Source organism: Papilio xuthus, unplaced genomic scaffold (assembly GCF_000836235.2).
Source record: "Papilio xuthus unplaced genomic scaffold, Pxut_1.1 DF827597.1, whole genome shotgun sequence".
In the NCBI taxonomy this organism is placed as follows: Eukaryota; Metazoa; Arthropoda; class Insecta; order Lepidoptera; family Papilionidae; genus Papilio; species Papilio xuthus.
Genome location: NW_013531052.1, coordinates 3,336,022 through 3,349,245, shown reverse-complemented (window position 1 = coordinate 3,349,245; position 13,224 = coordinate 3,336,022). Strand labels below are relative to the sequence as shown.

The 13,224-nt window shown below is 32.2% G+C and overlaps 3 protein-coding genes across 3 annotated transcripts; all 3 read right to left on the bottom strand.

The window, feature by feature from the left end:
- Positions 1 to 53: 53 nt before the first annotated feature.
- Positions 54 to 1,655, bottom strand: LOC106118108 (protein takeout-like). Its single transcript, XM_013312663.1, has 6 exons — positions 1,586 to 1,655; positions 1,423 to 1,512; positions 1,010 to 1,157; positions 786 to 919; positions 503 to 655; positions 54 to 273 (listed from the first exon to the last, which is right to left on the bottom strand). Exons 1-6 carry the CDS (start codon positions 1,653 to 1,655, stop codon positions 122 to 124), a joined length of 747 nt encoding a protein of 248 aa, XP_013168117.1. The 3' UTR covers positions 54 to 121.
- A 1,546-nt stretch (positions 1,656 to 3,201) lies between these two features.
- On the bottom strand, positions 3,202 to 5,369 carry LOC106118231 (uncharacterized). The gene is made up of 5 exons (XM_013312815.1): positions 4,977 to 5,369; positions 4,316 to 4,562; positions 3,922 to 4,055; positions 3,483 to 3,623; positions 3,202 to 3,366 (listed from the first exon to the last, which is right to left on the bottom strand). Exons 1-5 carry the CDS (start codon positions 5,080 to 5,082, stop codon positions 3,215 to 3,217), a joined length of 780 nt encoding a protein of 259 aa, XP_013168269.1. The 5' UTR covers positions 5,083 to 5,369; the 3' UTR covers positions 3,202 to 3,214.
- A 196-nt stretch (positions 5,370 to 5,565) lies between these two features.
- LOC106118234 (uncharacterized) lies at positions 5,566 to 10,769 on the bottom strand. Its single transcript, NM_001312156.1, is given in 5 exon segments — positions 5,566 to 6,312; positions 6,778 to 6,921; positions 7,240 to 7,379; positions 8,854 to 9,094; positions 10,655 to 10,769. Coding segments are annotated over 5 exon segments (750 nt in total). The 5' UTR covers positions 10,713 to 10,769; the 3' UTR covers positions 5,566 to 6,145.
- Between the last annotated feature and the right edge of the window lie 2,455 nt (positions 10,770 to 13,224).

The window sequence follows — 13,224 nt, the reverse complement described above, 5'->3', positions numbered from 1 at the left end:
ATATACACAATAGTTTATAAATTCACCACATATGCAAATACTTATTGCCGTCTCTTTCATTCTTCGAAAACATAGTTAAATATGCTTCCTGATACTTATTGTAAGAGAAATTACATTTATACTATCTTAAGAATATATCATTTGCATTTAATGTACCAAAAGCATGATCAGCTAACGGCTTCAAGAAGTCTCGAAGCGCTTCTTCCATCGGCTCTTGAAATTCCTTCGCCAACTTCTGCCAGTTCTCATTGAGGAACGCATTCATTGTATTACCTGTTCCAAATTTAAATACCAATTAATGATTTATAAATTCCATAGTGCTTCCAATTGCCTTACGGTCAAGAATGCGAAACATTGATTTTGTGGTCATTGATTCGAATCCCATTTTGCAGTTATTGTAAACAAAGCTCGTTTAATTATAAGATATGTTAGTAAATTTTTGCAATAGTCTACTAATGTTCCGATTACTTTTTTTTAGGCTTTGAATATGACATTTACTTACCCAATTCGTTATCACCATCGAATAGATTCGCCAGGTTTATAGAGGCGGATCCTACGTCAAATTTGACATCGAGTTTTTCACAGGCGATTGCGTCAACACCGTTCTCACGATGTAATCTTCCCAAAGCGATCGTCAGTACTGCATGGATGTCACCTATGTATTACACTGAATTAGTTTTATGGTGGTTATTTAAATATATAGACTTTGACTCTCAGAATACTTCGATGGATTAAAACGAACGTATAACTAAGCGAGAGGTATAATTAAGGGGATATGGCCTTACCATATTTAGCTGAAAAATTGCCATCTCCTTCTACAGGTAACAAAAGAAGTTTTCCAGATAGATTATAATGTCCTTTCATTCTCAGTTCGGGTATAAACAGCTTGGCTATTACTTCGTGCTTTGATGAGTTGACTCTGTAAATGCACCAAAGTAAACCTATATTATGTAGTGGCCAGTGGGCCAAGGAAAATAATTTTAATTACATTCAAACAAAAAAAACTTACTCGACATTAGTGATCTTCATGCTGGCTGGTCCTTTGACAGAAACATTGGTGTAAGTAGATGAAATAGAAATCGGCCCAGCTGATTGCTGAATCGTTAATGTTGGAATCATCAGAGGCTCGCAGGGAGGAATTCCATATTTTGGTAGCCCTGGAATATACAACTCAGTTACATTTTCAACATCATCTCACTATACGTCCCCACCGAGGAGCTCGGAGCCTAAGTTAAGTTAAGTGTGATTAGGCCGTAGTCAACCACGCTGGCCAAGTGCGGGTTGGTTGACTCCACACGTATCTATGAATTTCGTCTCAGATATGTGCAGGTTGCATCACGATGTTTTCCTTCATCGTAAGAACGTCGGATAAATGTACATATGTAAATTGGAAATCGAAAAACACATTATCATCAGACTTACCAGTAGCCAGTTCAGGTATATAAACGTTTAGCGCGTCCTTCAAGCACTCTGATAACGCTTCTTCTTCTCGTGGACACATAAATCCACCGACTGAAAAGATCAATCATTAATATGAAATTAAGAAATAATCCTGTAAATATATAGATTTTGACTAAATACTTACAATTAATATAAGATTCATCGCCACCATAACATGTATTAAGAACAGCTAATAAACACATAAACTTCCACATTATTAAAAACAACTGATTCTCTCATATATAACACTCTCATATGTAAACGTACATCAAATGAAATGTATAATATAATTATTATTTTTTTATTTAAATAGTCATTTCCAAACGTGCTAATGTTCATAAAGATATATTTATCTTGATAATTTATCTCACGTTCATTAAACGCGATCTAAGTAAATGATATTTCATTATGCAATACAATATTATCAAGTTGATATAAGGAAAACTGCATCAGAGCGTTGCATTAGTTACTTTCTTGTTACACTTAAAATTATTAAGTAAGTTTAACAGTGGTAGAGCCCGCTTTAACATTTTCGCACGAATCAGCCCGGCTCGCCTGGTGCAATACCACGACCACACAGGAGACAGGCGTGAAGTGGAAGCAATTCCACGTTTCGTCTGATGAGTGTGCGTCCCGGAGGCCTAATTTAGTCCACTTTCCCTTCCCACCCTTTTTCTCATAAGGAAAGGATGGGAAGTGGAAGTGGACTTTCCGGATGAGAGGATGCATGGAAAGGGAAAATATTTTCTCTCTGTGCATCCTCTCTTAGATATAACAGATTTACTACTTAAGGGTCGTATGAACCCTGTCTCTTAAGAGAAACTAGTAAGTAATTTTTATCATTTTCGGCGGCTAATATCTCAACAGGTCTGTCAAAGTTAAGCCCGACCGTATCTCTCAGGCTTGTCCAAAAATATTTGTTTCGATCTAATTTTCCTATGAACGTTTTAAATCAAAAAAATATATACTGTGACCTCCGTTACCTTAGTAAGTACGGAACGATCTCATTCTACGTAATGATATCTTACATCATCAATTTCGCGTTCATTAGGGACTAGAGCAAAAACCACTGACATTTTATTCAATATTGCAAAACCTTAGGGTTAATAAACTTATTGACAAACAGATTTGTATTATAATCAAAAATACTCTAATGAAAGAAATAATGATAAATACTAAATATTGGTCAATCAAATATATTCAAACAATCATTTACATAATTAGATGTGTGCTTTTGTTAATAAAAAATGACTGTGACAGTGCAATGTGCACCTTTTATAATGTCGTCAGATATTCGACCTAGAAATGAATTATTTAAACAAAAATAAACTTTCTTTCAATGTGTTTAAGTTGTAAATTGATCGTATTCATTAGTTGCAATGTTGTAAGTCGATGACGTAAGACAGGCCTGCAGGCACAGATGCGGGGCTGTCGCCGCGGCACGCTGGCATACTTTCTTGAAATGACACTCCATTGACATAGTCAGCTGTTGTGACAGTGTTTACATATTACGTTGGGCTTATTGATGTATGTCAACCTTTTTGGTTAAACGTCCTTGACCCTACATGACCCATTCTTTTGTAATTTACCTGAATGTAATTAACCTATGAGAACTTTTTGTTGCATTTATTCGATATAGGAGAAGTTAAGGAAGACAACAGAAATTAAATATAAATAATTTATTTTAAATATATCATACAACATTTACAACAATATAAATTAATAAATTACATTTTAATAATCGAATTATATAACACGGAATAGATTTTTTTTTTTAATTTGGGAAAACCATGTTAGATGGGATACGTTTGAGGAATTTGTTGGCGATATCTTCTAGGACCATCGCGAGCGCTGTCTCAACAGCCGGCTGTACTTCTTTAGCTATCTCTGAAGAGTGCATTCCGATTAGATGACTTGTTATCATTTCTGAAAAACACAAAATATTATATTCATAACTCCATGTGGTAACATCTGACGTTTATCCAGAATTAACGGGATTATTCGGTAATAAGTATGAAGCTATTTCTATTATATATTCTTACCCATTTCATGTGTTGTGGAGTGTGCCTCCATGAGGTCAGCGCTCAATTGTCCAGCACATTTCAGCTTGACGTTGGCATCGCGGACCACTATTCTTTTATGAACTTTAGCACCGACCGCTTCTAAAGCCGCCGTACACAGAGCTGCAAATTATACGTAGGTTTTTTTACGTTTGATAAGCCAGTGCTTGACCACGATCCCACCTGGTGTTAATGGAGATTTGGTCGAAAGATGATACGCGCTAGCTTAGTGTAGCTATTATTTTTAATTATACAGAAATTCTAGATTGTTAATACATATCTCTAGTAGCAGGCAGGCAACGCATCTGCACCTTTTCACTGATAGTAAATGTGTGTGGCGGTCATTACTTTAAAATAGCGATATCAGCTAGTCGCTTGTCTTTCACTAATAATGTGTTGCATAAAGAAAAAACTATCTTACTGAAGTTAGCGGCCATTTTGCCCGTTGATTCAACAGGCAGCATCTGAAACTGTCCGATGACTACGTATTCTCCGCTCATGGCAAGGTGCGGCAGACTTATGTTCGTGTTAACCTTCAATTCTTGTGGATAAACGCTGAAATTAGAATATTATTCTAAAGTATTTTAAGATTTGAACTGTGTCGTAAAATATTATTTACTGATACTGATACGTAAATTAAATATGCCATAATCTAAAAATGGTTCTTTGAAAGGAAGCTGTTAACTAGGTTTACCAAATTGCATCGCCCCATAACTATATGAATTTTAATTAGAAGTTAATTTATTAAACATTGCCAGTCGCCGAAACTTAAATTTATTTATCTTGCATCTAACACTGATATTAAAAAATCTTACTCCAACTTATTGAATGTGTAGTTCGTAAGTCCACGGAGTTCAACATCAGAGAACCACGCATCATATTTGAAGCCAGATTTGGGAGCATTGTGTTGTCTCAGTCTTATGTTGGGTATTTTGAGAGGCTCGAGGGGCTGTATGTTGAGAGATGGTATGCCGTGGGCCAGCACTTGCCGCGCTTGCTCCGCCATACGCTTTATACAGTTTGCGATGTCCGGGTCACTGTAGTGGCACATTTGTGTTTCATCTGTAATCAACAAAAAGATTTTTATATATAATGTTCTCACCAAGGTATTGGAGCCTCCCTTAGTTTGGGATAATTAAGCAATTTAGTACATAGCGGGAATCGAACCTAGAACCTCTATTGTTTAACCTTGGCGCCACTGTTACTCCAAATTAAAGAATTTTATCAAATAAAATATATAAATTTGATTACAATATACTTAATTTTATGTCCATATCAATGCTTGTATAAGTGGTTTTCATTCTTATATACTTAACCCTTAATTCGACGAAATTTATTGTAGCAAAAAAACTGTTTTTTTTAGCAAAGTCTTACGTAATTTTCTCCAAACTAGTTCAGTAGATTTTTTTAAAGTTATTCGTCACATTGGACACCATCGAATTAAGGGTTAATAATAAAATATATCTTAAAACTTACTCATTTTCCCATGATCTTCATTGTGTACGTCTGTTGTATTAGTTATTCTCCTTCCCGCAACATTATGTGCACATAGAACGAAAGCACAAATTGCTAAGTATTTCATATTGGAACGAGGCGTCTGATACGTTTGAATTATCGCTAAGATTACTTCCAATGATGTTAAACGCTTTTATAATAGATGAGAACTGGTCGTGTGTTTATACCATATGTGATATATGCGGCCTCGTGTCTAAGGTCTGCAGGACATGGCAAGTACGGCGCACTACTGGATATGTGACTAATTAACCCGATCTGCGTACTTGTGTCATTCTCAAAGTCATTTCTTTTTCCGGAAACAAACTATGTTCTATGTTTATGTCTCGATATAAAAAATCGGTGACCATCGTTGCTCTGTGCTGATAGTCAATACAACAAATTTAAAGCTACTAACTTAGACTAAGTTGTAAGTTGATAACATTAAGAGGAAACTTAGATATAGACCACTGTATGGTAATAAAAACTATACTACTAGTACGAAAGTTTAAAATAAAACAACAAGTTCAATAAATATCTTTTTTTTTTACATTTACATTTTAAACTTAATTAACAATAAATCACTAAAGAAATACTTAAAACAAAAATTGTTTTGTTTCAATACACTTAGATTAAACTTTTTATTTCATATATGGAATTCGATCAATATATTATATGGATTGGTGACAAGTTATTTTCTACTAAAATACAACTATACTGTAACATTAACTCGAAAGCTCACATTATCTCGTAGATGATGAATATGATCTCGTAGATAAAAAAATGAATACTTAACCTAACTTAATCTATTTTAAGTAGATATAAACGCTTATTAACAATTAACTTAGGACGTATTTCTTTTAATTAATTATCGATTTTCTCCAATATAATCAAATTATTTACATATTTTTGGCTCTTTTTAAGTGATTTATTGGTTACTATCATACTTACAAATAACTTAACCCAAAGCTAAATTATTTTCATAATCTCTATAATAAAGTACACTAAACTTAAAGATTCACAATTATTTTCAGAGACCAAAATCCCTGTACAAAACATATAGTTTGTTGTTGTTGTTTTACATGCTTTAAACGTGTTTTAAACGGAGATTTTGGTCTCAAAAACCTACGGTAAATGTGTTAAAGTTGACAAAATTAAGAGGTGTTTGTTTCGTCAGTTAATATGTCCTTTATAGGTATACCACCGAGTATTTTGTTCAAGAATGCCTTCAGCACCGCGGCCGTGGTCTCCTCTACAAGAGGGTTTAGTATATCCAGCACAATACCCGGACTGGCGTTGAAGAAAGTTGCTGCTGATGATGCTGAAAAAGTTTTAATATAGATATTTAGTTATTTTATTTTTAAGAACAGCTACAGAAAAATATTGTTTTTCAAACAAAAGAGGAACAATTCTTTAAAGAATTTACGAATATTATGAATGCAAATGTTTAAATGGATGTATAGAGGTTTTGTTAGAAGATATCTCCAGAACAGCTCAACGGATCTCTATGGAATTCGGCATAGACACAGAAAATAGTCTGGAAGAACACATAGGCTTTTCTTCAGTTTATTTTTAATTCCACATTAATGATGTAGCGGGCAAAAGCTAGTTACTCATGAAATAAATATCGAAATATCTTAGAAAAGTAAAGTCTAGATATCTCAAATAATACAACACTCACTACAGTTACTTATAACTTGAAATTATTAATTAATGCGATAGCAAATATTTTAATCAAGGTATATGCATTTCATTTAATTAATAGCAATGATTGTAGGTCACTCACCCGCCGCGGGACTATCAGAATCGTCCAGTGCTATGTGACCGTGACCAATCTTTACTTTTGTGATAACTTTATCCACTTGGAGATACTCGACGTTGTCTTTTACGATTGGTTTCGCAAGTCCTTTTGCCACTACGTATATTGCACCTAAAATTACAAATATATTATTAAATAGAAAAGATTTTCGTACTGTATTTTAGGGGGAGATGGTTTGTAATTGCATTAAATAATTACCACATTTATATCCTTTATCCGTTAGAAGGAAACTTTTTAAAGCCACATTCATAGTACATACAGTAAGGTATTGTAAGAAATTGACGGCGTAAATTTGTTCGAATAATGTATACTTTAAAAACAGAGTGAATAATCTTCTAGACTAATGCGTATTTCATCTACTAAACATTAGGTGAGATCGTGGTCAAGCACCATTTTACTAATTGTTAAAATTTTTCAAAAATAACTTACTGAAGTTGCCCCTAAGCTTGCCCTTGCCGTTGATATCGACAGTCAGAATGCGGGAGCCGCGTACATCGTAGTCTCCAGCCACAACGAGCTTAGGAATCGACAACCGCACCTCGGCCAAATACTTGTTGTTCAGATTTAATCTGGAAATAAATAAATAAAAAATAGTACACGTCTCTTCCAAAAGATGGCGCTGTACTTAATAGATTTTTTGTTGATCCAATGTAAACAATGTTGCGAACTTTTCGCGTTAAAAGTATTTCAACAGTAAACGAAACACCATTTTTTTCTAATAAGACCACAAAAATAAAAAGTAATCGAAATAGAAAAAATATGACACAACAAAGACACAAAAGACAAATATGCAAATATTATATGCAATTATTTCGGTTAAATTCCAAATTCATACCTGACACAGAAACTTCTACGTATTAGGGTACTTGGTACGTAAACGTGGATTGAATACTTAATAACTTAAGTATGTATGATTGCCCTTAACTTTATTTGTGCCTAGTACAAGATTTCACGACTAAAAACGATGTCAAGGCGCAGATTTTCCACTTAACCTCTTGTTATACAAACTGTGGTATGTTTATTTAGCCGCGCCAATAATAAGACTAACATTGATGTAAAATAGACTTCTAAATATTTTACACGCAAATTTTTAAATTAATATAAAAAATCGGGTCAAATTTTGCTATTAATTGCTGAAATCTCTATAAAAAATTTAATCGTTGATGCAAGAATGGAAAGTGAACTTGCCTAAATAGCTTTGTAATAAAAGTTAAATTAAATATTAGTTACGTTAAAGCAAGGACCGAAAAAAATTGTCACATTGTACCAAATTACGTAGTTTAATATTCTGAATACTAAATGTACTCAGTCATGGTGGTCCAAATGGAACACGTCGCTCATATTAATGAGGTTAATTAATTTTTTATAACAGACAACTCTTCATACAATAACAAGGAAGTGATTGTGTTATTTTTGTTAGAAAAATTAACGAACAATATTATATTGTCGTCGGTAAATAAATCATGCTGTATATATATCGGGCTCTATCTATTTTAAAAGATGCAGTAAAATATATTGAATCATTGTTAAAACTTTAAAGTTAAATATCTAATATTTTATGTTTTCTTTGCCAAATTGTATAAATACATATTTTATCCAATTTAGTCAACATAAACTATTTGTTTAATATTGTTTAATATGTCATTGAAACGATTCTGGGCATCGAGAATATTAAAAAGGTAGTGATGTAACTGAACGAAATGCCAATAAGCAAAATGTTGTTGAAACTTCTTTAACCAAGGAGTTACTGGCGCATAACAAAATGTATGTTAGGAAACTGTGAAAGTAAAATGCAATATGACAAAAGGTATTGGACTTGAATTTATAAGAAATACTAATAACCATCTCCTTTTTAAAGTCAATAAAAAACAGAATTATGTTACGATAATTAAAAAAAGTTCTGTTACTCGGGTGCTCTGCTCTGCGTATCCGCAAGGTAAAAAAAACGCAAATATTTTAGTCTAGCCAGGGTTGTCAAATTTATACCTTTCACGATGTCCCTTTTTGTTATAGGCATTTAAATAATAAAATTATGACACTTACTTGAATTTTTCAATCTTGAAATTAGAACCACCCAAAGCCTTCATGTTCCTGAGAGTGGCTTTCAGTCGTAGATTCGACGCGGTCCTATCTAACTTCAATGTAGGTACTGTGAAAGGATCTAGGGCAGGTACGTTGACCTCTGGGATGCCGCTCTTTAGTCTTGGCCTCATACTCTCCACGGCGTCCAGAAAGCATTTCTCTATTTGTGGGTCACTTTTCTTGCAATGCGGGAAATAATCCGCTGTGAAACATAAAAGTTAATTTAAATCTTTATTATTTCATGAAATATCTTTTATTACACGTAAAAATCTCTTCCTGAAAGAAAGCTCTTTTTTCAGAGAATGAGATAACAATGAAGGTAACTATAAAACACGGAAAGGCCTTGGTTGTCAATTGACAGACATACTCGGTTCTTCATGACTTCATTGTTATAATATTAATCAGACTTATACATAATAATTATCTTTATTTAACACTAGCGGTCGCCCGCAAATTAAAAAATAACATAATTAATAGCCTATGTGTTCTTCCAGACTATGTTCTATATGTATACCAAAATTCATCGAAAACCGTTCAGCCGTTCAGGAGATACCTTCAATGAAACATCCATCCATCCATTATTAAATCCATGGAGACATTCGCATTCATAATATTAGTAAGATTTAGACCGCTAAAAAAGGATAAAGTCATGTAACTACAACAAGCTTTCAACAAATGTACCTCCGATCCAGAATCGAAAATCGATTCATTAAATATTATAATAATAAAAAATATTGACTCTGTTCTTAGTTTGCTGAACTTTAAACGTAAAAATCTTAGTTGAATATACTGTAACTAGTTTCCCTTTAATGTATTTAAAAAAAAATACGCTTAAAATAAAATCGCGAAGAGTTATGACTTTAAAATTTTTGATCAAAATCACAGCTCAATATCAACCCTAAGCATCATGTTTGGGAAGGAAACAAATTAAACGTTTCTGGAATCGGATTAATATTAACTAATTACCTATAGTTTTTTAATAAACAAAAGTTATCAGTTTACAATCACTTATATTTAAGGTCAACTTTATTTTTTCACTTGAATATTATGACCTTGAACTTAATTCTTTGTCACGTTTATTAATTTCAATGTTTAACTACACGCAAGTTAAGTAAAATATAAAGAGAATGACAAGGCATAATACCCGGATAGTAATAACTTAATTTTAAATTTAATTTGGTTATAACAAAATAATTTCCGTTTAATAATTCTAAAGTAAAGTGCAAAAGGAGATTTTTATTCCATCGTGACTTATAGTCGAATTATATTGCGACATAATGAAAGTACATTTAACACATTTAATGACCGCATGAATGTAATCAAAGCAGTCAGAGTCCTAAGAATATTACGAAGTTCTATCCGGTGTTCATATTCACGTAATCTACAGGAATTTAAGTCGGTACAGAAGTTTCTTATTATAGTATATTTATTTTATTTCTATTTTAGTGATAATTCGAATCAAAAATAGTTTCCGTTTAAAATCACCACGTTCAGAAATTAATAATTCAACGCAGGCAGTTAAAATATATTTCAAGTTCAAAACGTGCAATTTTCTAATAAAATTAAGCGTACTCTACCAACTACTATACTAACCTAGTTTTTGCTGTTTAATAAAAATAATATTTATTGCTAATTAAAGGTTGTAAGACAACAATCACTTCATAACTAATATATTAAGAAAAACTTTTAATAATAAGTTCTAGTACAAAGGTCAATTTCGTTCTTTTAAAAAAAAATACACTCATAGAAAAAAGTTACTTACGAACACTCCCGTAAACATCGGTCGCGATTACAATAAAAAAAAATATTAACACCTTCATTATTAAACTATTGTTAACTTAATTTAATCTGAAACAATTTTTGAATAAAACAGAAAGTGAAACAAGCGCGTAGTTCGCGTACCGGTTGTCTGAAAGCGAATGTGCGCTCCCGCCCAAATAACCGATATTTGTAGTAAAAGAGACAGTGCGCTTAACCGTGCCCAATATTACGCAATTACTGGGAAAAAAGGCTTAAAAATTATGGGATTATACATCAATTTACTTCCGTGTATAAGAATAAGCAAGGTATTAAGGAGATTATTCAGAATAATGCATGCTTTGTTTACTCCGTTCTTTTTGAGGTATGATAAAATACTATAATTTATTAAAACCAATCACAAAATAGACCTACCTTACACAGCTGTTAAAAGATATTTGTTGTCTTATTAGTCTTCATCCAGCGATCTTTCCTTTTCAGATCAAACGATATCCATCTCTACAGTATTTCTTCCTAGTTTCATTTGGGACTTCGAGCAAAATTATTATATTAATTACTTTTAAAGATACTTCGTATTGATTAAAAATTTTATTCTTCAATATTTCATTTTGCAAATTAACATGTTTTAATAATATGATACAATTTTAATTATCTCTACTCATATGAATATACAATAAATAAAGTTAAACCCTAAAGGGATCATTATATTTTTTCCCAAAACACTTATATTTTGTCATAAAGAATTTTATACCTTCACGGAACATATAAAACGAGGAAACAATTCTTAATAAAAACAAAGTAATCCTATAAGGGTTCCGTTTTTTCCTATGAGGTACGGAACCCTAAAAACAATTGGCATAATAAATGTAACACGTAAATCACATTGTTTTGTTTTGATTATTTTATTTTAGTGCATTTTTATCGCAATATATTATATCATATATATATAAAGTTTATCCCTTTATTTTGTGTTTTCTATTGACCTAAGTGGTATAGTTGAAATGGGGTACTGTTTTTTTATTTCATAGACATATATGTATGTCTATTATACATATATATGTATAATAGACTAATAAACTTTTTCTAACTTTAGCTTTTTTAGGATCTAAAAGTTAAAAAATCATCCCACGCACTAGAATTCCAGTTATTTTCATAACAAAGCATTGGTAATCAGGTTTTAGACAATCTTTCAAGGAACAAAAGTATGAGTTTCCAAAAGAAATGTAACTATACTTACCTATACAATAGTCTGGCTTAGCCAACTCAATTGTCGTAACTGACTTATAACCTTTTAAGAAAAATAAAGCGTAATTAACGCCTACAAGTAAATACTTTTCCATTGTTTTCATAGTAAACAAATTGCGACCTATAAGATTGAAAAAAACTGACAGATCAAAAAGAAAAAGATAAAAATAAAAAGGCAAGTAGTGCACCGAAGTGGACTTCCGTGACGTATTACATAAAAATGGAGGCGAACCGCGGCCGGGGCTGCGGTTCGATACAGTTGCGTAAAATGCTGTATTATCTCACGGCTAATAGAATTCGGAAGCAACGTTACGTGCATCGATGTGGACCAAACAGTTATCAATTGTTGTTAAACGACACAACTTTTAATAGTAAAACAGGCCATCTTTAGTATTAAACTTTATGAAAAATTTAACTATGCAAAAAACATAATTAGAAGCCTATGTGTTCTTACAGACTGTTCATGTATGACAAAATTTAACGAGATCCATGCAGTCATTCTGGGGATACCTTCAAACTTATATCCACCCATACATACATCTAAACATTCGCATTTATAATATTAGGTAGTAGTAAAGCCATAATTTTATTTCACCATTTTAAATTTCAGCCAGTTATTTCATCTTTTAAATTTCAAAAATTTTCTTGATTTTGTTACTTTCACACAACACAAAAAAAAACTGTTACTATATCTACTTAATATCTATGTTTTGTGAGGTCGTAATAATTTCTTTAAAATACAAATGAACATAAAACAGCAAACAAAACTGAACTATTCGTCTTTGCTAGCCTTTTTAGGGTTCCGTACCTCATAGGAAAAAAATTTAGATCACTTTGTTGTCCGTCTGTCAAGACCCTTTTTCTCAAAAACGCGTGAAGGTATCAAACTGGAATTTATTTTTTGGTTAATACTGCAGTAGATTAAAAACAATCAAACAATAACTATAAAATATTAACTGTAAACTACATAATCAATCTAAATAATTTTTTGCGATAAACATTAATAATTCTATGAAGTTCTTTACGTATTGCAAAATCATTACACATATCAGCCCTTTGTCGCAAACATGGCAAACAAGATTTGGTACAAGACAAACTTGACATTTAAATAATACACTAAAACTAAAAAGAATAAAGTTGGTATTACCAATATTGCTCAATTGTATCAAATATTTTTTACAGCTCGTTAATTGAAAAACAAGTTCACTACTTGCCCTTTGGATATACATAAAAACAATTAAAATAAGCTCAATTGAAATGTTGTGTGGAATTTTGGTTTACGTGTTTTATTTGTTTTTTTTAATTAAATTCTGTACTTCTATAATCTGG

Bases quoted from the DNA above. Each gene is read 5' to 3' on its own strand.
- LOC106118231 (XM_013312815.1), bottom strand. From the start codon at position 5,082: ATGAAATACTTAGCAATTTGTGCTTTCGTTCTATGTGCACATAATGTT. The intron at 4,056-4,315 runs GTAAGATTTTTT...TTCTAATTTCAG, and splicing joins TACACATTCAATAAGTTGGA to CGTTTATCCACAAGAATTGA. The intron at 3,367-3,482 runs GTAAGAATATAT...TGTGTTTTTCAG, and splicing joins CTCCACAACACATGAAATGG to AAATGATAACAAGTCATCTA.
- LOC106118108 (XM_013312663.1), bottom strand. From the start codon at position 1,655: ATGTGGAAGTTTATGTGTTTATTAGCTGTTCTTAATACATGTTATGGT. The intron at 1,158-1,422 runs GTAAGTCTGATG...TGTATATTCCAG, and splicing joins TATACCTGAACTGGCTACTG to GGCTACCAAAATATGGAATT. The intron at 920-1,009 runs GTAAGTTTTTTT...GTGCATTTACAG, and splicing joins ATGAAGATCACTAATGTCGA to AGTCAACTCATCAAAGCACG.